Here is a 23,283-nt window from a genome sequence, read left to right on the forward strand (position 1 = left end):
CGCTCCCGTGGAAGCGCGCGGGAGCAGCACGGGGATCGGCCCCGCACCCGCCATGACGCCGCTTTCCGTTAGGGGCGGGGCCGCCCCGTCGCTAAGCAACGCGGCCCCGCCCACCTGAGGGCGCGGGCAGCGGCGTCGCGGCCGCACTGCGCAGGCGCGCGGCGCAGGCGCGGGGAGGGGGCGCGCGGCGGCGGTGGTGGCGCTGCCCGCGGGGGCCGCGCGCGCCCATGGCCGCCGTGTTCCTCGTGACGCTCTACGAGTACTCGCCGCTCTTCTACATCACCGTCGTGTTCGTGTGCTTCCTCGTCACCAGCGGCCTGGTGCTGGGCTGGTGAGTGCGGAGGGGGGCGATGGTGGCCTGGGGCTCCCCTCGTAGGGTCTGGTGCTGCCGTGAGGGGACACTGCGTGAGGTGGGGGAGATGGCCTCCCGTGGGGAGCGAGCCCTGGGGTGAGGTGGCGCTGGTGGGGGGACACCTGGTGAGGGGACACAGGGACTGGCACAGAAAGGGGGGGTGTCCCTGCTATGGAGATGCAGGGGGGCTGGCAGTGGGGGTGTCCCTCCTATGGGGACATGGAGGGGCTGGCAGTGGGTCCCCTCTCCCAGCAGCAGCCCCCGGTGTCGCTCGCAGCCCTGCCCTGCTGCCTCCCTGCCTGTTCCCGCTTGTCTGTGAACACAAATGCAGACGTTCGTCCCGGGGAGAGCACCGGGGGCAACGGGAGCATCTGCCGTGGGGTCTGTGGATGAGCCGCTCCTGGGGACATCGGAAAGGAGGTGCTGCGTTTCCTCCCGCTGGCTTATCCCGCTGTATCCAAATGCAGCACCTCCGAGTTCCTCTCCTCGAAGTGCAGACATTTTAGCCGTAGTTGTTTGTTCTCTTGGCAGCTTATAAATCCTTTGCTCGGCTTTTCCTTTAGTCTGGCCTCCCCGTAGTTCATACTGATTTGTTGGCCGTTAGATCTTTCAGGTGAGCTTGGTGCAAAGTTTTATTCTCATTTTACATCGCTTCCACTAGCGCTGGCTTTTTTCTGCTTTTGTATAACGCTTTGCCATCCGCTGCAGCAAAGCACCTGAATTAAGCTGCACGCAGGATGCAAAAGCAAACCTTACTTTTTGCATACATCTGGTGATGCTTCCAGGGCTATAGGGTGGGCCTAGGACTGCCCAGATGTGTTTTTTATTTCCCTCGGAGCTTCTAGATATATTTACACTCAATATTCCAGCTTGCATATACTCAAGTTGGGTTTAAACAAGTTTGCTCAGGAGCTGTTAATTGGGAAAATGCAGCGGTATGAAGTTCACGTCTGAGTATTTGACTGGATTTTCAGAAGAATTTGCAGCTCCCTTTGAACTCTGCCATACTGTGGTGTAGGAGCAAGATCTCCTGGTGTCTCTGCAGTTGCAGCCATGCTGAAATACTCTGGGACTTCCTAGCTCGTGACAACAATTGGTGCTATATGAACATGTAATGCTCAGCACATTGCTGTGAGGACATTTAGTGTGTTTTATGGATGCATTCAGGATGCTGTAAGTCAGCCTGAAAAGGAGCAACTCCTTATGAACGCATTTTTGTTTTAATTTCCCAAATCCCACACTGATTTGAGGGATGCCTGTTTTTATGGCCAGCCCTAGACGCGTGTAGGGGGGGTCGACACAGGGTATTGCTGAACAGGAGGGTTTCTAGAGCCAGCCCGTCAGGTGCTCTGGGCTTAGGAATGAGGAGAGATTTAGGCTGCTGAGTATTTTGCAGAACCCTCTTTTCTATCCTTCATGCCCTGAATACCACATTAAAATGTGTAAAGCCCTGCAACTTCTTGTTGTACAGAAAGGGGCTTTTGGCACCCGCTGTTGCTAAAACTCTACTAGAGCCTTTTTTTTTAATCTTTTTTCCCCATGGCTGCTTCTCGTGCTAATTATTCTGTTGCTTATGACCAGTGAAGAAACTTTTTGAAGAACAGGGTATTTTACTCTGGAAGCAGCCAGATAGCACAAGACAGGAGGCTTCTCTATGTGCTGCTGCAGGGATTAACTCCGCTGAATCCTGGATACGGAATAAGCGGAGCAGCTGCTGCACCCGGTTTCCTTAGGAGATGTTGAACTGCCAGACTTCATCGCAGTGAAACCCGCAGAGCCCTGTCCACTTACAGCAGGCAGAGGTTTGACCCTCCCTATGCACAAACTAAATGTGGTCGAGTGCTCTGTGCTCCATAAGGAACACAAATGTTTCCATGAAATATTTTTTTCTTGTTTTCTTCTGCAAAGATAGCAATACCTATAGATGCCCCAAGCTCTTTTTCCATTCTAGGGTATCTGCAGGCAAGGCAGTAACTGGTCAGGGAACCCATTTGCTAGGTGCCAGGAGCAGGTTGTTGCTCCTGAGGATGCTGGCTTGGGGGATTTTTCTCTGAAGTAGTTTCCCCAGCTTGAAAATCATTTTTGGCTGATGTTTTTGCCTGGTAGTCTCACAGATGGCATCCCTCCAACGTGAATTAACAGGCAGTTTTTTAGGAGCCCAATGTCTGTAAAAGCTCTGCTTTTCTTGGTTTAACAGCTCTGTCTTTCAGGAGATGGAAAAGATTAGAAAAACAGGTGGAAGCAGCCGCAAAGCCACAAAATGCTCCATTTGCTCAGAGCTGTGTTGTACCTGGAATTTCTTTAGCAATTTCCAAAGCGAGTCCATCTGAGTTGGCAGTTCCCTTTTCCTCTCAAGTTATTCTTGGGAGATCCGTCTCCCTGTGACAGCTACTCTTTCAGTATGTTAAATGGGAGCTATTGATGCAGGGAAGAGCCTGAGCTTGATGTCATTCCTACTTTGCCACAAAGAACCAGTGCGTTTCAGGATGCTGGTGGCCGCATAAACCAAAATTCCAAACGAGCAGGATGCTGGTGGCTGCAAAAACCACAATTCAAAGCCTCAACTTAACCAGTACAACTGGCACGGGCAGGAGCACAAATTAATCAAACTACAGCCTGGGCCAATTAATAACTTTTATGCAATGTGTTAACAAAAGCCCCCCACAGGCTCTCCCCGATGCCTTACTACAGAGGACTGGATTAATGGAACGAGGAAAAACCCTTCAGTCTCCAAAATAGCCTTTCTCTAATCAATTTAGGTTACTCAGAGTAGTTGTTGTCACCTTAAAAAATAATTATTTTAGCAAAACATAAAAGCCAGTCTATTGTAAAACAAATTTTTGTAGGTTATGATTTTCTGTAATGATTCCTTTAAGAGCTTGAGGCAACGTGAAAATTATGGGTATTTTACTGATATTAGAAATGGTCCCAAAGTATCCCACCTTGGTTTCTTTGATTTTCTTTTGGTTCATACGATCTCTAAGTTTTTAAGCAGTTGCTTCGTTGTCCCTTTAGACTCAAAATATCAGCTGGGCTCATGTTCTGGTTTCACCTGTGAAGAGGTATTAGAGTCTCGGCTTTGATTCAGTCTTGACTACTTTGCATTTGGGGTCTGGCTTAAACCGGAGGCTTTAAGGCACCTGACTGAGTATCAACGTGTTTTTATAATCAACATTAACATGGGAAACCAGGATCTCTTTCTCCCTTAAAATTCTCTGTCTGTCTGTAGCTAGAGCTGCGCATATTTTATGGCTGGAAAATCCATTTATAGCGTCCTTCCAAAGCACCTACTTTGTTAATTCTGTTCCATGTCTTAAAACAGTAACTTTGGAGCTATGAGTGCAGTTCATTTGGGAGCTTTGGCTAACCTTTACCACTAGAGGGCATTGACCATCCTCATTAATTTCACTCTTTTCCTTGAAATGTTCCAGGAATAAAATATTCTGCCTTTAAATATTTTATTTGGCAGTGTTAAAACTCCCATCTTTTACGCTTTAGTCAGATTGGCAGTTACATTACCCGTGCATCCTAGCAAAGCCAAGCTAGTTCTGTGTGTTGTTCCACTTGTTATTTGGAGCTGAAGAACAATTCAAACAAGCTACCACTAACATAGTCCACTTGCTCTTGTTTCATGTCTCTTAGGTTTGGGTTGGGTGTTCCTGTTATCCTGAGAAACTCCGAAGAGACAGAATCCAGCACCAGAGTACTGAAAAGGCAGATGAGACAAGTGAAGAATCCTTTTGGGTTAGAAATTCCTCATCCTTCTAGAGCTTCAGTAACAAGTCAGTAGAGTTCTGATATGCTTAACTTTTGTTAGTCAGAGCTTTCCCTTCATTTCTTGTTCTAGTCCTTCTCTCTTCCTCTATCAGTGTTCCTTAGAAACATCCTTCATCCATCATCACAACATAAATAACTATTTTAACCCACCTCACAGACGCGGTGTTTTTCCAATGTGAAATATTTGCATATTTATGTACCATTCATTATTAATGAAATACACCATAATGGATTTTTTAATTAAAAGAACACTTGCTGATCACCAGCTATTGTGGGTGTTTTTATAAACTTCATATATTACGAAGTATATGCCAGCCAGTTAAAAATCCAAGACCCAGATATCCAGTTAACCGCTTTAAGAAGTGTAGATATCTCTGTGTTTCAGTGGAAACTGTGTTTTTGTGAATCTTTGTGGATCAGAGCTGACGTAGTCGCTAGCACCCTTGAAACTACCCACATAGAATGTGAAATTCTTGCCCTTCTGCATTGCTGAGGAGTCGTAAGGAAGACTGAGCATCTTCCACCAACAGAGACATGAAGGCTTCCTATGAATAAGGAAAATGCTGGAGCAGTCAATGCAGACTCTTCACACACACACACACACACACACACACACACACACACACACACACACACAAATCTTAGTTTTCTGGTAAGCTGAGTTTTTACAAGGCTTGAGCACTTAAATTTGATAAAGCTCTTCAAGAGTTTTGCTTCTATTTGTGCAGCAAATGTTTCTGTACTCTGGGTGCTCAGCTCTTGAGATGTTTCTCTCTTGGCTTCCTAGAATAGGAAGTAAAAACTCCTGCAAACCTGCACCGCTGGGCACTGAAACCTCCAGCTCTAACAGCTCAGTGCCTGGCATTTATTGCACTAAGGTGTGAGAAAAGAAATAGAGCTCCTAGGCACTCTCCTTCCTCCCCCTGCTTAACGAGGAGAACCCCTTGCTTTCTGAAACAACAGAGCATCTCGAAGGCCGGGGATGCGGGTCATCCTGTTAGCGAAGGAGGGAATAGCCTTTGGGCAGGGGATTTCATAGAATCACAGAATGCTCAAGGTTGGAAGGGACCTCTCGAGGTCATCTAGTCCAACCCCCTGCACACTCAGGGTCACCTAGAGCACGTGGCACAGGACTGCATCCAAGCGGGTTTGGAAGATCTCCAGAGAAGGAGACTCCACAACCTCTCTGGGCAGCCTGTTTCAGTGCTCTGGCACCCTCATTGTCAAGAAATTTTTCCTTAAGTTCCTGTGGAACTTTTGGTGTTGCTCTGGTGTAAAATGATTCCAGCAGCTACAGCTTCCCCCACATTAGGGGCACGTGTTTTTGATAGCTTGATCAGCCATTTTACCTCCTTGCACCTATGTCCTCACCTCTGTTGACTTCCATAAGCACTAAGCCTAGCCTCAACTTCAAAAGATTAAATTTGAATAATACAAATCCATGACAGTGAAGTTGTGTTTTGCCTGTTGCCTTTTTTAAGAACCCACAATTAGCAATTCCAGAAATCTTGCACCTCGGTGATTTAACGAAGTTAATGAAGTCCTTATCTTCTCTCTGCAAGAGGGTATAGCTCTGACACCTGATTGTCTGGAAGACTGTGTTCTTACCTGCTACTGGGGCTGCAGTGTTCAGAAACTCCATGAAGCGTTGCAAAAACATGTCTACTGCTTCAGAATAAAGACTCCGCAGGCATTAGAGGATGCTCTCTACAGCGAATACCTCCATCGACAACAGTACTTGTATCCTTTTCAAAACTGTTTTGACAAACTATGCTAATTTATTGGCACAGGGATTGCTGAGACTCATGAGCATTCGGCAGCTTTTGGCACAAGATATTTATGAATGCATATGATTTAAAAAAAATAGTCTTTGTGCAAATGTCACATTTGTCTTCAATTTCAGTGACACCGATTGTTTTCCTTGACACAAATAAAGCATAAAAAAACATGACAAGGAAGAAAAATATTGTCAGTTACCAGAAGATGCTCAAGTTGTTGATTTTGGCCCAGTGCCTAGATCTCGCTATCCATTGATAGCTTTGTTGACTTTAGCTGATGAAGACGATAGAGATATATATGATATTGTAAGTAATATAAAAATATAATATAGGTCTGCTTTATTTATGTCCTGAATGCTTCAGGAGGCAAAGCTAGTGCAGAATGAAAAATTACTTCTTTTCCTTTGTCTTTAGAGTTTAGTTGCAAGCTTTGTCTCTGATGTCTTCGTGTTGGGGAGCAAAAATAATTATTGTATAAATATGTAGGTATGACATTCAGAAGGTGCTTTTGATTTCCACAGAGCTCCTACCTGCAAAGGTCTTTTCTGGGGCTGTGGGGGGTTACTAAGCTACTACTCAGTTTGGATCACATAAACCTTTGGTGGAACTCTTGAGATGATGCAATGTTTTAGATGGCTGATGGCAAAAAAATAGGATTTTTTTTTAATGTTTACTCAGGTATTTGTATTGATTTCTGGCTTAAACATGAGGAACACAGAAATTGCCTTTCTGTAAGAGGCAGGAGCCTGTGTGGTACGTTGTGTCTCTCAGTAGCAGCCCTGGGGCATTCCCAGGAAGGTAGGAACAGCCTGCAGCAGCGGTAGGAGATACTCGGCTGCAGGAAGGTCTCCTAATCTCTTAGAGGCTGAGTAGCTTCAGCCTTGTCTCATGCACTTTAATACCTCATCTAAATTCTGGTTCTTTCTAAAAGTTGTTTTTTTCTTAAGCAGTTTGCAACGTATTTGTCGTTGATCTTTTTCTCTGTTATTTGGTTGATTAACTGATAGCTCTGACCGCATGAACACTAGTACATGCAAACCCAGAAGCGAGATGCCCAAATCCATTGAACCTCCTTCCATCCACTCCCTTGGAAACTGCCTGTGATGGCAGCAGTGCTTGTGGGAACTCCGGTGTTCCCTTTCCACCTGATGCCTGTCCATGGCTTCTTGTCCCTCAACCTTAGGGCTGCCTTGCCACCAACCACCCCCTTCAAGATTTCCCTTTCCAGCTATTTTTCAGCACATCTATGTAAGTTTAGAGCTTGGCCTATCCTGTTATAAAGAAACTGTAAAATTGAGTTTGAACGTGCTTGATATTGGAATGGAGATAAATTTGTAGCACCGCTTCTTCATTCCCTAACACAGAAGAAAAGGATGGAAGGAAAGGGAGGGAGATGCTTTTTTTTTCCACTTCCTTTGGAGGAAAGGAACATGGTTGGAATCTGCTAATATGGTCAAAGAAGTCACTGTGCCTGAACTCCTTGCAAACCAGCTAATACTGAAACATACTGGTGAAATGCAAGCATGGTAGCGAAAGGGTCACTGCAGATGGTCTTCCAGAATCTCACTTCTGGGAGTTAGAAACTGTCCTGAATGTATTTCTGGCTATATCACACCTACTTGCTTTTATACAGACCTCTCCTCTAGCCCCAGGGAATCAGAATGAGTAAGCATGGAAGGTAGGTGCAGAAATGATTTGAAGACTGCAAGGGCAGAAATGAAAGATTTAGGTCTCCAGCCTCATATATGAAGCAGAAGATTGGTAAATAGCTTAATTATGGTGTACAGATATTTACATAGAGAGCAAAATAGCTAGTGCTCATGGAAAAGGGGTTCTGTAATCAAATACAGCATAGCATTTCTGCTAGATTATAGTATGGGAGTGTATATTCCTGTATGATAGGATAGCATTATAAGGAGACAACAGCTTGAAGCTTGAAACTCTTGCATTAGTCCTACTCACAGTTCAAAAATTGGCTAAAATTTCTGAGCAAATTATTAGCTGAGGACATGTAGGCTGAGAAGGTACTTGTGCTATGGTGGGAAGACCATGTACAAATACCCTGGTGCTCTGAGAGCAACACACACAGCACCAGGATGGGCTGCTCCGGGGTTGTGGAGTCTCCTTCCTTGGAGATGCTTGAATTTTAATGGACCATTAATAACTTCGGGGTTGTAAAACTAAATGAACAGATCTTCATGGAACTATATGATCTATTGTGATTTTAAGAAAGACCTTGTTGCCAAAGAGTAGTAAATGAATTTAGTATAAATACATATGTATGTGTATGCACACATCTCTTAATTAGTTATATAGTTGCTTTCCAAGTGCAAATCTGATTGCAATGAACAATGATTGGCTCATTTAAAAAAACAAAAATAAAGCTGTCTTGCAGGCTTCACTTCTCTTACAACAGTCTCTGGGAGCTACAATAATATTGAATTTCACCCTCTTTCTTTTCTTCCTTCTCAGGCTATTATGTAATTTGGGCAGGGAAAGGGTATTAAACACAGCATGCAAGCATTGAGTGCTTTTATTCTCAGAAAAGTGAAGTGAAAAATTAGGTAAAGTGAAAAGACAACCCATGGGGTCCTCTAATAATCCTTTTCAGTGAATTTTGTCTTGAGCTTACTCAGTTTGCAAGCCTGTCAGTGACACTTCCAAATGCATTTTGGAGTCTAAAAAATGTAGTCTGTGTGTTTGAGAGGGAGAGTGAAGGAGATTTTACCTTTTATACATTCCCCTATAAATCTGCACTCAGAATTCAGTGGGAAATGTTATTTCTTGTGTTGGAGGCAGCCTGGATCGCCGCTGCAGGAGAGATTTGCAATTGCTCTTGCTCAGGGCTAGGTTGCTGTAGGCAAATCCTTGGATTTTATCCACTTCAATCTAGGAAAAGCTCATCAGAAAACCTCTGTGCTCAGTGGAGTGTTCCTCCTGCATGAAATTATTACGCAGGTAACTGCTCTGAGGCACACACATGGCTGATGTAAGTCCTACCTAGCTGCAGAAGGGTGGAATTTCAGGAGGATTTGTGGTCGTTGTTTTGGGGTTGGGGCCTCCCTCCAGCAGGAAGAGCCGTCAGAGTGACTCCCCTGTCAGCTCTCCAGAGCAGAACTCCTGGAAAACCAGTTCAGAAAGTGGAAACTCCCCCAAAACCTGTCCTGTGCCACACACTGTTCTTATCTTGTCCAGCATTTTTTCCTCCATACTTAAAGTCAATATTGTTGCAGCCTTGATTGTGTAAGGAATTAAGCAGGTCAGAAGTTACAACAAAATAAATAAGCTTTCAAGCGTACAAACCCCGTGTTCTGTACAAATCAAAAAATCATATATGTGATAAAGAAAAATGTTAAGTAAAACTTTTTTTTTTTTTTGGTAGATATCAATGGTGGCTGTAATTCATATTCCTGACGAGAGCTACAGACTTTCCTGCAGAATATTGTATCAGTATCTACTTCTAGCCCAAGGTCAATACCATGATCTTAAGGTAAGCTGAACTGAGCACAAGCTGAGTCTTGTTTAACTTAGGCTACAGTGTTGAGTCAGTTTGTGTAGGTTTTCAGTTAGGGTAAATCTTTTGTTGTCTGGTAAAAAACTGCTGGTAGCTAAAATTATGTTACTAGTTAAGTAATTCCACCAAAGCTACTGTGCAAAAACATTTTATATGAAAATACTAGAGTATCTAGATTTGTTTCTAGCCTAGGAGTCCCCATCTGCTTATAAAAATAGTAATAACTTAAATAACTTGAATGCTTTATCCTTATAAGACATTTGTAAACCTGTTTGCTAGTCTCTCAAGTAAGTCCTTTCTCCTGTTTTGCCCTACTGATTGGGATGGGCATCTCAACAAAATCTCAGAAGTTTCAGTACTTTTTAATTTTCCCTTAAAATCTCCTTTGCTGCAACATGTGCACAAAGATTAGGATTCTGCATAGCACAGAGCACTGTTAGATCAATCAACATTCTTATAATTTCTGTTCAGTTTTCCATATCTCTACATATTTTGGGATGATCTTTGACCTGTTCCTGTTTGGTAGTTGATGATGTGATTCTAAACATTTCTGTATTACCGTGATAATGAAAATGGCATATAATATTGATCAGTTAACAAATTAGGACAGATTAATTCTATTGACTTGATTAGAATTCATTCTAATTCTTGGGACAAATCCCAAGAAATGTTTGCCCTGACCAGGGCAAATGTTCGTTCCAGGTAGGCTCTTTCCCTTATGTTTTATTCTCACATATTGTTACCATTATAAAAATACTGCTGAAACTCTGGACAGAGACAACTGTGCAGTTTTGAAACGTAGTTGTTTAGCACATGCTTGGGCATCCTTGTCTCCTTATTAGCTTAGTGGCTTTAGTAACAGATCACGGCCAGAAGATTTTGCACTTTGTGTAAAATAAGACTAAAAGGAAATGGGGTTGTAGCATAAGGTGAAGCAGAACGGGTTGAATTGAGGAGATTTGAGCATGTGGTGGGTTCCTGTTTGGTAGAAGGGGATGGAAACTTCCCTCCAGGCACAGGGCTGATATGCAGAAAGCCCTAGTGTTCATAACCTGTGCCATTCCCCTTCATGCATGTACACTGATTCATTCACCTAAGATTTGACATCTTAGCCTTAATATTTTCCCAGTGCTTTGTATCATTGAATGCATCTGGATTATATATTATTATATATCACTGAAGCCTGAGAAACTGACCCACGCAAAGTGAGTCTGTCACTATTTCACCCAGAGGAACCTGATGGGTCTGACCTAGTGCAACCTGCTTGGCATGTTCAGGTGCGGGGGGAAGAGTGTGTTGATTTCTACTTATATATATATATATTTGTCTGTTTATGTGTATTTTAGCAGCTCTTCATGTCTGCAAACAGTACTGCACCATCTTTGAGCGATACTCCCCCTGATGAGGCCAGCACTGACCGAAGCTTGCTGGAAAAGGTCGGGCTGGCTGAAGATGAATCAGAATTGCATGAAGAAAACAGCAAAGACTGTGTTGTCTGCCAGAACGGCACGGTGAACTGGGTGCTCCTCCCATGCAGGCACACGTGCTTGTGCGACGGCTGCGTTAAGTATTTCCAGCAGTGTCCAATGTGTAGGCAGTTTGTTCAAGAGTCTTTCCCACTTTGCAGTAAGAAGGAGCAAGATGAAGACGAATCAACCCATATCTTGCAAGATGTTCTCCCCGGAAGAGTATTTTAATGGAGGAAAAAAACAGAAGAATTGTGTGCTACAAGATCAAATGTAGAAAAGAGACTGTTTATGGGAGGATACGTAGCATTAACTTTTAGGGTTTGCTTTTAAGTGTAAAGTAATTTTCAGCTCTTTATTCATTTTTTGCTCCATATGCACACAGGAACAGTACATTTATCTCTGCAGTGTGGACAGAAGAAGTGCGTAGGATACCTTGAAGGATGTGATTATTTTTATAACTTCTTACTAGCTTTTCACGGAGTATTATTGGAGGCTATTTTGTTTACTAATTTTGGTTTATCTACTAAAAAAGAATAAAATCTACAAGTGGCATTTAAGTGCACACAGCTCTTTCTATATTTATTATATTTAAAATACCAGAGCAATATATCATTTTAATTCACATAACTTAGAAACCTAGCACTTTACAGAACGTGACAAATGAAGGACAGTAAATTTTCATTGTCAAATCCATGTATTTGTTTTGCAGATGAAGGCTGGGCTGTGGCAGGAGTTGAAGGCCTTCAGGACACTAAATGTTTCTGCTGTTTTCAAAGGGATGTGTGTGCGTGTGTGTGAGCGTGAGAGACCTGAGCCAAAGCCCATTGGAATCAGTGGAGAGTTTCTTGTTGATTATTGTTGACTTGAACTGAACTTCACTGACACTTTCAGGCCTGAGGCCTTCGGTCTTGTTAGCAATGGGCTACAAGAACTTGCTGTTTGTGTAAATGTTAGCTAATTACTTTGTAGAGTGGTAATTTGGGCAGTATTGCTGCGTTATTGTTACATGACTAGTCTGCTTTTGCAAATTTCCAACTTTTATATTTGCAGTGTCACATTGGATGAGAACAAGTTAACTGTTTGCTTTTTCGTCCTTATCAGTAGTTCCATGAAACTTCTTTATTCTTATAAAGAAAGAAACTAAATAACAGAAGAAAATAGTTGTTTCCAATGCTGTATTGTCAAAAGTAATAAAAATGGCTTGTTGAGAAGAGAAATTGTTGTTTGGCTTCTTAAGAGAGACAAATTCTCCTCAAGTAAGACGGGCCAAAGTTTCACATCTTGCTGGTACGAGGCACCAAAATACAAACACTCGTCAGAACCCGCAGGAATGGGGTGTAGTTGCTCTCTGTCCTCCTCTTGTTCCCTTGTAGCTTTGCTCCACATCCAGCTCCAGCACATCCGGATCCAGCTTGGTGCCAGGGAAGGAAGCCGAGCTCCAGGCTGCTCTCCCACCTCTCCAGCAGCTCCCTTGTTGGTGCTGGCTTCTGCGTGCACCTCCAGAGCAAGGAAGGAACCTTCCCCTGCACAGAGGTATTTTATCTTAATCTCTCCCTCTTCCTATCCTTATTTTGCCTTGACTCTGCTTCCAAAGTCCTGGCAGTGACTTCTGAAGAAGAGATTTAGGTAGGCAAGGAGGACATGCACAGAGTAATGTGCAGTTGTAGACACAGGGAGGTTGGGAATCGATGCATGTGGCCATGTTTCCATGCAGGGATCCACAGGCTATTTGCAAGACAATTCATCTACTTTATGTGGGGTCACCTTCCTCTCAAGGGACAACTGGGGAATAAACTGCTGGCCAAATCAGCCCTTCACTTGCACTATGTGTCAGTCCCTAATTAAATACGTGTCTGTGGGGACTGACTGGCAGTTGCAGAGAACTTCTGGTGCCACAAGGTTCCGTATGGAAATCATCATGGCAAAGAACGGTGGATATGCAGCAACTCAGGAGACGGAGACCAGCGAGAGGCAATTCCAGAAGAATGTGATAACTGAGAGGACACATGCAGGAGCGAGGGCTGACTGCAGCAGGACCGTAAGACCACAACGATGATGGGGAGCAACAACGGCGTGATGCAACTCCAGCACACCCAGAGCTGCCCGTGTTTAGAGAGCATAGAGACTTTGAGGGTGCAAAACTGAGTATGAAAGAACGAATGAGTAACATCATTCTTTAAAATCAAAATATATATGTCCTCCATATGGCCTTGCAGTGAATTTTGCTACCTTATTTACTACACATCATCGACAGCCATCGTTTAGCATCCATCCTTGGTGGATTTGCCTTGCCGTTTGCTGATCCTTGCGCTCTAATCCATCGTTGCCAGAGGAGCTGCTGAAGGCAGGCAGCACTGATGGAGGTAGTTGCTGACTTCAGCCTCTCTGTGTTGCTAACTCTGTTCTACCACTAAATGGGAGCATTTAGGAGGATGTGGAACTAACTGTTCTCAAGACTTCCCTTCGTGTTTAGGAGGAGCATTAGTGAGGATGTGGAACTAACTGTTCTCAAGACTTCCCTTCGTGCCCACATGTAGCTGCTGTGAAATGGAAGGCTGATATATGACTCTATGGCTCCATGGGCTCCCAGGAAAACTAAGGTACTGTTACTTTCCAGATATGGGATAGTGATGACACAAATCATTACTGCAGGGGTTGCTGCTACCCTGGTTCTCATCTGGGGTCAGGTACTGCTCCAAGGCTAACATAATTATTTTTGTCCATATAGATGATGAGAGAAAGAGGTGTCACTGTGTGACCACAGTAGTCGCTGGCAGCATCAATTCATCCAAACTTCCCCCTTGCTCAGCATGATCCAAGCTTGTGGGCTTCTTTACTCTCCAAGTAAAATGGTGCTTGATCAAACTGCCCAGAGAATTGCCTGGTCTGTCTTATCTTTAACCAATCGATGCCAGTATTAAATAATAATGGCCAGCAGGATGTAGCTGGGCTGACCTCCTGAGCCATCTATTTGCTGTTAGGTCTGTCCCAGCTTTTCTTTTGTTTCATGTTCTTCTCTCAGTAGCATTTTCCAGAGAGGCTGGTAGCTTTATCAGATCTAACCAACTTATTTTCTGGTCCAAAGATCTGAGAATTATAAAGGGTACAGCAGCTGATTTATTACACTTGCCTGTCTTTCTAGATGGCCAAGTGTAATAAACCACAGTAAAGACCAGGTGAGGAGTAAAAGGAGATCATCTAAGCTGCCTTGGGTGTCCCTTGGTTCCCTTAAAAGAGGAATTCAAGACACTAACAGAGAAACAAAACCTTCCCTGTGATACACAAAACCCCAGTATATTGATAGAGGCTGTGCTGTTCTGTCACCCTGTTGTAAGAGAGGTAATATAATATTCCTCATTTACTCGTGATAGATGATGTTTATGGAGCTGGTGATGTCAAGGAACATATGCAAACTTCTGGCAACAAGGCTAGTTTGTTTTCAAACTTGTAATGATTTTTGTTTCAAGGGAGAGACAAGAGGCAACCCTCACTCCTTGGTGTAATTTCTTAGCTCTGCTCAGACTCTAGACTTTGAAATGAATTGACCAAAATAAGGGATATCATTAAGGGTGCCTTCTGAATAGCAAGGGGTGGACCCCGATGTGGGTATTTTTCTTCTATAGACAAAGTTGTTCTATTAGGATCTTCCTGCCTGTGCAAGTAGAAGGGAAAGAGGAGGGGGGAGACAATTATGGTCGACCCATCTTGAAATGGGTCCTCCCCTACAGGGAATTCCCGTAAGGAATAACTGACATTAGTTAGTTATCAGAATGTGAGCCTTGACCCCTACTCTTTAGGGGCTAAAATGACATTGCCTTCTACTGCAAACCCTACAAAGCCGAATAAAGCCTCCAGCAACGGGGCTTGGTGGGTTCCTGCTCTAAATTGGGCTATTGAAAAAAGCACCAGCCCTCTAGTCTTTTACGCTGCTCTTCCTCCAGTGGCCGACGTTGACAGACCCCTTTCCACGCAGCACGTTTCCTTGATCAAAGCAAGCGCCAGGCAGCGATTTATTGCACACAACAGCTTGAAAAGCCCAGCGCTGCACCAGACGCTGCCATCCTCAGCGAGAAGATGGACAACCCAGATGCTGCTGCCTTTTAAATGCCGCCTTCCTCCTGGGTGGCCAGTGCTTGAGGCCGGCCGTAGCCTTGTCCAAATCCTCCTCCGCAGGGACAACTTGCTCCAAGGCCAGATTAAAGCACATGAGAAGCTGCTACCCTTACGTTTCGTCTAGGACCAAAGAAGGGTATGTGCCAAGAGCTGGTGGATTCAAGTTTAAGAACAGCTATAGCTTTTCCAGTCTTTAAGTATCTTACCAGAGACATGAAAATGCATAAAGACGTCTGCCAGCTGCAGCCTTCCCTTTTGGCCCCAACTTCTTAACAAACTCTAAAGAGCCTCCATTGAGGCCATCAGTCACTAATGAGCCATTTGCTGTCCTGCAAAAGGGATGTGATAATATACAGGCCTCCTGCCCCTGCTTTGTTGGGATTTATCCGCTCGTGCCATGGTGCTCCAGGGCTGCATGGGCTCTAGCTGTTGGGCCTCCTTCCCGCAGGTCCAGCCTGGCAATGGCAAAAGAGCGAATAATGGGAATAAAGCATGATGGAGGAATGAAACTGGTTGGCTCCAACACTGTCAGCGATTCCATCATCCCATGGAATTAGATGGCTGCCGGAAGAGCTGGTGGGGACAGAGAGGTGGCTGAAGGCTCTGAATGTGGAGGCAGAACTGGGTGGTTTGTAAAGCTTTGCTCCAGCAGGACTATTTTGAACCGCAGCTGGGATACAATCCACGCTCCTGTTATTTTAGCTGCGTAGTTGTCCATGCTGCAGAGTGCAGCGTGAATCCATACGAGGACAATACAACCCCAGACACAAATCCCCTGATTTACCATCAGGAACTTTCTTTCTCCAGATGTACTCCGGGAAGCACAAGACCTGCACTAAGGTGCAGCTTTTGCAGCTTCCTGTGCATCTCGCACTCGGGGCAAGATAATTCTTCACAACAGGATTTGGAGAGGGACATTGGGGAGGCTACGGGAATCAGTCTGACCTAACGAGCTGGCGCGTGTCTATGTACATTTGGTGGGTTGGAGCTGTTGGGAACGGCGCTTTGTGACAAGCTCCCTCAGCCTGGGATCCATTGGACTCCTGGACGTGGGATCTATGGGCAGTGGGATTTGCCACAGGTGGGATTTGCCAGAGGTGGGACCTGTCAGCGGTGGAGGTGGGACGCGGTGGAGCTGGGATTCCTCGGAGATGTAGGCTACTGGAAATGGGATTTGTTGGGGGGGGGGGGGGGAATCCATTGGAGGTGGGATGAGCCAAAGGTGGGATTTCCTAGAGGTGGGATCCACTGGAGGTAGGATTTCCTGGAAATGGGACTCATTGAAGGTAAGAGTCTCCGGAGACGGTGTTTCTTGGAGGTAAGGGTCCCCAGATGTGGGATTAATGGAGATGGATTGGCTGGAGTTGGGATTTCCTGGAGGTAGGAGCCCTCGGAGCTGGGATCCACTGGAGGTAGATTTTCCTGGAGGCGGGACTTGCTGGAGGTGAGATTTGCTGGAGATGGTGTTTCCCGGAGGCAGGAGTTCCCAGCGGTGGGATCCACCGCAGGTGGGATCCACTGGGGCTGGATTCGCTGGAGCGGGGATTTCCTGGGGGCGGCACCCGCCGGAGCTGGATTTCCTGGAGCCGGGATTTCCTGGCGGCGGCAGCCAGGGCCGCTAGATGGCGGCTTCCCCCAGCGCGAGCGGCGGGGCCGCGGCCGGGGACACGCGGGGAGCGCCCGGGGCTGCGCGTGGCGCGGGGCTCCCGGCCGGGCTGCCCCGAGGCCCCGCGCGCGGGCGGCCGTGGGCTCGCAGCGAGCCGTGTTTATGGACGCGTTTATAAACGTTATTTAAGCGTTTATCCGCCCGCGCCGCCGTTTTGGGGGGGGGGGGGATCCCGGGGGAACCCGCGCCGCAGACGCCCGCGGGCGCGCGCACGCACGCGCGTTCCCGCGCGCCGCCCCGGCGCATGCTCCGCCCGGCGGGGGGGGCGCGGCGCGCGGCGCCATGACGTCATGGCTATGCTAATGAGCGGCATGTGGGGAGCGGGCGCCGCGCGCGCCGCCCGCCCCAGTCGCGCGCCGCGCCCCGGCCCCGCCGCTCGCGCCCCCGGCCCCGCGCCATGGCGCGGCCCCCCCCGCCGCGCCGCTGAGGCGCCCGCGCCCGGCCCCGGCGCCGCCATGAGGCAGGTGAGCGCCCGCCCGCCGAGCCACGGCCGCGCGCGAGGCCTCGGCGTCCCCGCGGCGCCCTGCGTGGGGGCGGGCTCCGCACCCAGGGGTGCCGGGAGCCCCGGCGGGAAGGGGGGGGTCCCGTGGGCACCGTGGGGGGGTGTTGCGTGGCGCACCCCTCCCCCCCACGGGTGTTGCGTACATTGGGAGGGGGTGCCCTGTGCCCCCCCAACCTGCGGTGGGGAGCGCCGGGAGAGGGGCCCTGGCTGCACGGGAACGGGTGCCGGTGTAACGGGAGCGGTTACTGGTCCCCCTGGGGCGGGGGGGTGCTCGCCTTTCCGCCCCCCCCCCCCCCCGGGGCACCGGGAAAGGGGCTACTTGTTGCCCTGAGTAGGGGTCCTCAGCCGCCCTCCTCCCACAGGGTCCGGGCTACACCGGGAAGAGGATCCCGGGTGTAGCGGGAAGGGGGTGCTCTGCTACCCCCCCGTACCGGCTGTACCGGGAAGGCGGCTCTGGGAGCGGGTGCTCGGTTCCCCCCCCCCGCGGCCCCGGGGGCCCTTCCCGGCGCGGAGCCGCTGCGGCCGGGCGAGGAGGAGGAGGAGGAGGAGGAGGAAGGCGCCGGGGCCGCGCGGGCTGGCGGAGCGGGAGCCTTCCCTGCGGCACGCGCGGAGCTCCCTCCTCTTCCTCCCCCTTCTCCTGTGCGGGAGGAAGGCTTCGTCAGCGCGGCGCATCCCGCATCCCTCCGGCACGCGCGGCGGCCCCGGCGCGGTGCTGAATCACAGCCCGCCGGGCACCGTCACAGCGCGTCCCCCTCTCTTCTTCTCCAGGTGTGAAGGCCGGCCCGGGTGCCCGCGGTCCCCCGAAACACCCCACCGAACCCCCCGGGGGAGCCGAGAGGAAGAGGCAGCTCTTGAACGTCCTCCTGTGCCTTGTTGAGATTTATACGCGTAGATAGGTAGAGCTAGGTACACGTCTGCATTCGAGCACGCACGGAGGGGTATTTTTGTTTTTATTTCTTCCCTCCCTGCCCTCTTTGCTCTGTGCCACTTTGTGTTGCCTTCAGGGAATCTAACACCGAGCCGCTGGAGCACCGCACTGAAGAAGGAGCGCAGAAACCAAACCCGCGTCTAGGCAGAAAGCTGCATCCGAAACCAAACGACAACAAAAAGCATTTATCGCAAAAGAAAGATTTATATATATATATATATATATATATATATATATAATTACTGTTATTTTTAAATCGGGAGGCAAGACGCGGGGGAGAAAATAACCTCGTCTCGGAGGGGGACAAGGATTTCCTGGCGATTTGTTTCCCCCCGCGGAGGCTCGTCCTCCTGCGCCCTGCTGCCGGCCGCCACCTCACCATGATGTTTCGCGACCAGGTCGGCGTGCTGGCCGGCTGGTTCAAGGGCTGGAACGAGTGCGAGCAGACTGTTGCTCTGCTCTCCCTGCTGAAGCGCGTGAGCCGGACCCAGGCGCGCTTCCTCCAGCTCTGCCTCGAGCATTCCCTGGCAGACTGCACCGAGCTGCACATCCTCGAAGGGGAGGCCAACAACCCCGGTGAGTTCATTTTATTTTATTTTATTTTATTTGGTGCAACCGATCCGTTTTGAACGTTACATTGTTCTCTGATTGATGCCCTAACGATGGCCAAAAAAAAAGCAGGGGAGTAAAGGGAGGGCGGTTGGGGAGCCAGGGCTCCCAGCGGCTGGATTGCGTTAACGGCTTCCCTTTTCATGTTTTATTTTTTCAAACTGGTGGTGGCTTTTTTCGGTTTGATTCTTTTTTTCACAGCAAACTACTTCAGTCTATTGCGTGGTGCAACTACGCTAGCATGAATGATTGCTTCTTTTTTCTTTTTTTTTTCTTTCTTTTTTTTTCCCTCCCTCCCCCCTCTCTCCCCCCCCGCCTTCCTCCTTCCATGCAGTTTCCTGTGAAATAAGTTAGTCAGGTCACGTAGAGTCTGGATTTTCTAGGCTTCTTTTGGGCAACGTGGCTTGCTTTGCTTTCTGCAACATGCAGAAGAAGCCCATCAATACTTTATATGAACTGTTATTTTCTGAGGGGCTGGCCAGCTGGGTTATCTTTTCTCTCTTTTTCTTTTTTTTTCCTTTCTTTCTCCTTTTTTTTTTTTAATGTGGCAATTTCTATTTCATCATTCAGATCCTGTTTGGACGCATTTTTTCTGCAGCTCTGAATACCCCCTTGTGTTTCAGCAGAGCTCTGAGAAAATATTAGTAGACTGTTTTATGGGGCTGCACATAGTTTAACGCATACGACGTGTTACTTTCGAGGCTGTGTACGTTTTTCCCTCGTGTTCGTTGGTCTTGCTTACAAACTGTTACAAGTTACTCAACTTCACAGAAGTAAACGGAGTTAGAACAGTGTAAAAAATTATATAAGCGATGTGAGAATTGCGCTGTATGTTGATGTATTTGGGTTGATGCTTGCATGCATGTACAAACATCTGAATGCTTATATATATGTGTGTGAGTATGTTCAAATATATGCTCGTATAGGCAGAGCTGCGAGTTGTTTTAGATGGATTTCCTGAAACAGGGTCTGTTCCTTTAGGAGGGAAGGCTAAACCTGCCCTCTGGCTGCATCGCGCTGCTTCCCCGAGCCCCCGTTACGCAGCATCCCTCGTCTAAAATCCCACTCTTGCTTGGCGTCTTGGGCTCTGAATTCAGGGCCCGTGCGCCGCCCGCCGCGTTTTGCGCGAGGTGGAATCCGGCCGGAATCCGCCCGGCCTGGCCGCCGGAGCCTGAACAGAGCCCCCAGTGTTTACGGCGAGCGAAGAATGCAGGGTCCTTCTCCAGCTGTTCCATATTAGCGCGCTGAGCCTGCAGGATTTGGCAGCTGTCTGCGCTGCCATTTGATGACAGCGCCCGGCGCACTGCTGCTAGGCCCCGGGTATATTTAAGCAGGCCTTGAGGAGACCAGCCCAGCGCGGAGGGAGCCGCGAGCGCGGCGGGGAAAGCGCTGGAATGGGCCATGTCCTTATATAGCTCGCAGGAATGAGAGGGAAGAATGTTGCAGCGGGTGTTTCGGGGCAATAGTGCGTTTTTATAAACAGCTGAAACCTCCTCCGTTTGGGTGGGGAGGGCTGACGGAGACCTCGGCGAGGGAGCGTTCGCCTCTCGCTGATCCTCTCCAGCAGAACGCGCAGCCTCCCGGGCCTGCCCTGGCGCTGCCTTTCCTCACAGCTTCCCTGCGCGAGGCAAACGATCCCCGTCGGCGCCAAGACCTGTAGCTCGGAGCACATTTTCAGTCGTAGCCGTGTCGCTAATTAGCAGACAACCCGGGCAGCAAGTGATTGACCTGCAGAGAGACGACGTGCGTCCTAATTGAGGAAGAAAACCTTGCGAGGGAGCTTCGCCGGGGTGAAGCTGCATCTGGCAGCGAGGGCTGCCCATGGGCTGCCCCACAGCGTGAGCCCTTCCTCCACGTCCACCTCATCCCGTCAGCGTCGCCTGCTGCGAGGGTCTCTCCTGTGAGTAAAGCTTGGCGTTTAGCCTCTCGCTTGCTGCTTAGTACGTCTGTTAAGCCGGCTGTGCTTTCTCTGGTACTCATTCCAAAAATGAGCTGTTCCTTTAGGGCACTTGTAACACCGACAGGAAAACCTGAGACCTTTGTTAAGGGTTTTTTTTTTAGCAGCAGACACCTCTCTTTATGGGTTTTCGTGCACGAGGCGAGCACCGCCGTGCGTCCGAGGAGCAGGACGTGTGCTTGCCAAGTAGGTAATCCTGGCGTCGCCGTGCAGGGAATGGTGGCTGTGCTTTGCAAGCAAGGACAGCTAGGAAATAGCTTTTAGTTGCTAGCATTAACACTGCCTTCTTCGTAAAACCACCTGTGTTTTTAAATGGTTCATATTCACTGGGTGCTTCATAGTCTGGCATTCATCACTTGACTAGAAATGGAATCACACCAAGTTCTTTTCAAAAGCAACATCATCATCATTTAACCTCATTTTACTCTTACTATTTGAATCCCACAATTTGCATAACTAATTTGGGCTTAATTTCTTCCCAGCCTGGAGGTTGAAGAGGTTGTTCTTGGGTCAACTGGACCTCTCTAGGAGGTCCGAGCTGTGTCCCAATAAGTTACTGGAGCCTTTCCCAGTGTTTCCCAGCTTGGAGGGCACAGCTGCCTGCTTGTAGGTGCCCTCCCGTTGTCCCCTTTGACGCTGGGGACGTGGTTGTGGTGTTACGTGAGGGACAGCGGGATGCAGGGTGCATGTGTGCGGCTTGAATTGGGGTGCAGGGGCTGGCTGCAACGCTCCGTGCAGCGATCCGAAGTGAAGCGCCGCGGGAATGCTGAGCCCGGTGAGGGGTTGTCGCCGTGACTTGAGCCTTGCTGCTCCGAATGCCACAGGCTGCTGTAACGCGCTGGAAGGAGCGTGTGAAGCGGCTGGAAAGGTGGATTCAGGGGAAAAGTGAGTTATTTGGTGTGTGCAGAACCTGTCCCGTGCTCCAACCCTGCTGGGGAAGATGAGGAGGGAAACTTGAAAGTTGCTGATAATTTCATACTTAGTGGGAGAGCGCAGTCTTGCTCCATTGGCTTGCACTGGATGGGCCCCTTCCTTGTGAATATTGTTGGCAAGGACAGAGGTCAGGAGGGAGCCCAAGGAGACAGGAGAGTGCAAGAGTCCTGCTCATGTGGGACTGGTCTCGTGAGGCTTGAGATACACAGGAAAATTCCTCTTAAACCAGGGTGCCCAGGTTGTTGTTTTAGAGACCCCAAATGAAAAACCTGCTGTGTTGGAAATGACATGACAAAAGTCAAGGAAACAAAATTATTATTTTTAATGAGTTAATTTAACCAGTAAAGCAAATATACCCGTTTTGAAAAAGCTCCATCTTCAATTCCGTGGGCATTTTTAATAATGACAAGCAGAGGTGTGACTGCTGAGCACGGCCACGTTGCGGCTCTCGGGAAGGCCAAAGCAGCCTCCTATTTTGCGGCTCCCTAAATAACCTGTGTAAGCGAGGAGGAATGTGGCTGTGCTGCTGTCCTCGGAGGGGACAGGCACTGCAGGGCTTTTCCAGGCAGGACGCTCCGCCAGCATCTCCGAGGGTGCTGAAGATGCTGCAGCTCAAAGGGATGCGGGCGCCGTGGAGGCTGCGTGGATGGTGGTGAAACCACCTGAAATCACTTGTCACTTGGTCACGGAGGCAGAATAGAAGTGAGACAGAGGCACAAAGAAATCCATAGGGTCGTGTGATGCAGGGGGGTTGGACTAGATGATCTCTAGAGGTCCCTTCCAACCCTAAGCATTCTATGATTCTATGATTCTATGACCCGGGGTTATACTGCACCGTTGGAATTAGGAGCCTCGTGGAGATTTAATCCGTGCGCCACCTTGGCTGCAGCTAACTCAGTTTGAATGAGAATGGCTTGACCTGCTGTGTATGAATAATAATAATAATAATATGGTTTCCATATTATCAGCACACACAAATAATGGTCCAGGTATTATATAGCACTATTTAAAAAGTCTGTTATAACTTCCTTCCTTCCTTCCAACTTGGCCTCGCGTCGTGGCTTCATGGGCAGCTTGAGTCCCAGCTGCTTGGAGCTGTCAGGACTCTCTAACCTCCTGCAAGTCGCAAATAAAGGTCAGACGGACGCTGAATTCACCCCCATGCTACGAGCGGGACCGGGGCTCCTTCTCCCTTTGTAGAGCAGGATTTATTCAGGGCTGTGACAACAAGGGGACTAAGGGTGGCTGCTTGCATGGGTTCTCTTAGTAGCTGGGCATGTCTCAGCTGGAGCTCGGGGAGGAGAGACCATGTGGAGTGCAGTTCCTGTGCAGGGTTTGCATCAGAGATACTTCAGTCTCCCTGGATTTTGCAGGACGCAAACTGGATTAGGACGTGGGGGCTGTTGTAGTCATCAAACACAACCTGGGCGCTTTTGGCTTTGAGTCTGTAGCGTGTGTCCGTTCCTGCCTGCTCGGACATCTCCTCTCTCGTGGCTGGAGGTTTGCAGGGTTTTTCAGAGTAGTCCCATGGTTGGTGCTTTCCTGACCTAGGCTCTGTGCTCCTGCTGGCTCTGGAGACTGTTGGAGGTGTCTGGAGGCTCCTGTGAGTCCTCCAAAAACCCAAACGTCCATCTTGATTGACTGTAACAGTGTCACGGCTTTAAATTCTTGGTCTAAAGAACAAG

The 23,283-nt window shown here is 48.3% G+C and overlaps 2 protein-coding genes and 1 long non-coding RNA gene across 5 annotated transcripts in view; all 3 read left to right on the plus strand.

Annotated features, from left to right (window-relative positions):
* The first annotated feature begins 196 nt into the window (after window positions 1-196).
* CGRRF1 (cell growth regulator with ring finger domain 1) lies at window positions 197-11,939 on the plus strand. The gene is made up of 6 exons (XM_010219480.2): window positions 197-331; window positions 3,995-4,134; window positions 5,692-5,869; window positions 6,066-6,213; window positions 9,290-9,397; window positions 10,768-11,939. The coding sequence occupies exons 1-6, from the start codon at window positions 228-230 to the stop codon at window positions 11,116-11,118; spliced, it is 1,029 nt and encodes a 342-aa protein (XP_010217782.2). The 5' UTR covers window positions 197-227; the 3' UTR covers window positions 11,119-11,939.
* A 5,135-nt stretch (window positions 11,940-17,074) lies between these two features.
* LOC148595902 (uncharacterized) lies at window positions 17,075-18,268 on the plus strand. The gene is made up of 2 exons (XR_015914254.1): window positions 17,075-17,133; window positions 17,940-18,268. It is a non-coding gene; the product is annotated as an uncharacterized LOC148595902 (long non-coding RNA).
* A 73-nt stretch (window positions 18,269-18,341) lies between these two features.
* Window positions 18,342-23,283, plus strand: part of SAMD4A (sterile alpha motif domain containing 4A) — an 85,825-nt gene continuing 80,883 nt past the window's right edge. For all 3 annotated transcript variants that reach the window (XM_088539020.1, XM_088539025.1, XM_088539013.1), the window contains exon 1: window positions 18,342-18,675. In XM_088539020.1, coding sequence (XP_088395146.1) covers window positions 18,480-18,675 — 196 coding nt within the window. In that variant the 5' untranslated portion in view covers window positions 18,342-18,479. The remainder of the gene's footprint in view (window positions 18,676-23,283) is intronic.

The sequence above is a fragment of the Tinamus guttatus genome, unplaced genomic scaffold (genome assembly GCF_059628265.1).
Source record: "Tinamus guttatus ecotype Peru unplaced genomic scaffold, ASM5962826v1 Tinamus_guttatus_pri_ptg000048l, whole genome shotgun sequence".
Lineage (NCBI taxonomy): Eukaryota > Metazoa > Chordata > Aves > Tinamiformes > Tinamidae > Tinamus > Tinamus guttatus.

Excerpts from the sequence above, each read along its gene's own strand:
- CGRRF1 (XM_010219480.2), top strand. The coding sequence starts at position 228 with ATGGCCGCCGTGTTCCTCGTGACGCTCTACGAGTACTCGCCGCTCTTC. Across the intron at positions 332-3,994 it reads AGCGGCCTGGTGCTGGGCTG|GTTTGGGTTGGGTGTTCCTG; the intron begins GTGAGTGCGGAG and ends CATGTCTCTTAG. Across the intron at positions 4,135-5,691 it reads TTCTAGAGCTTCAGTAACAA|AGGGTATAGCTCTGACACCT; the intron begins GTCAGTAGAGTT and ends TCTCTCTGCAAG.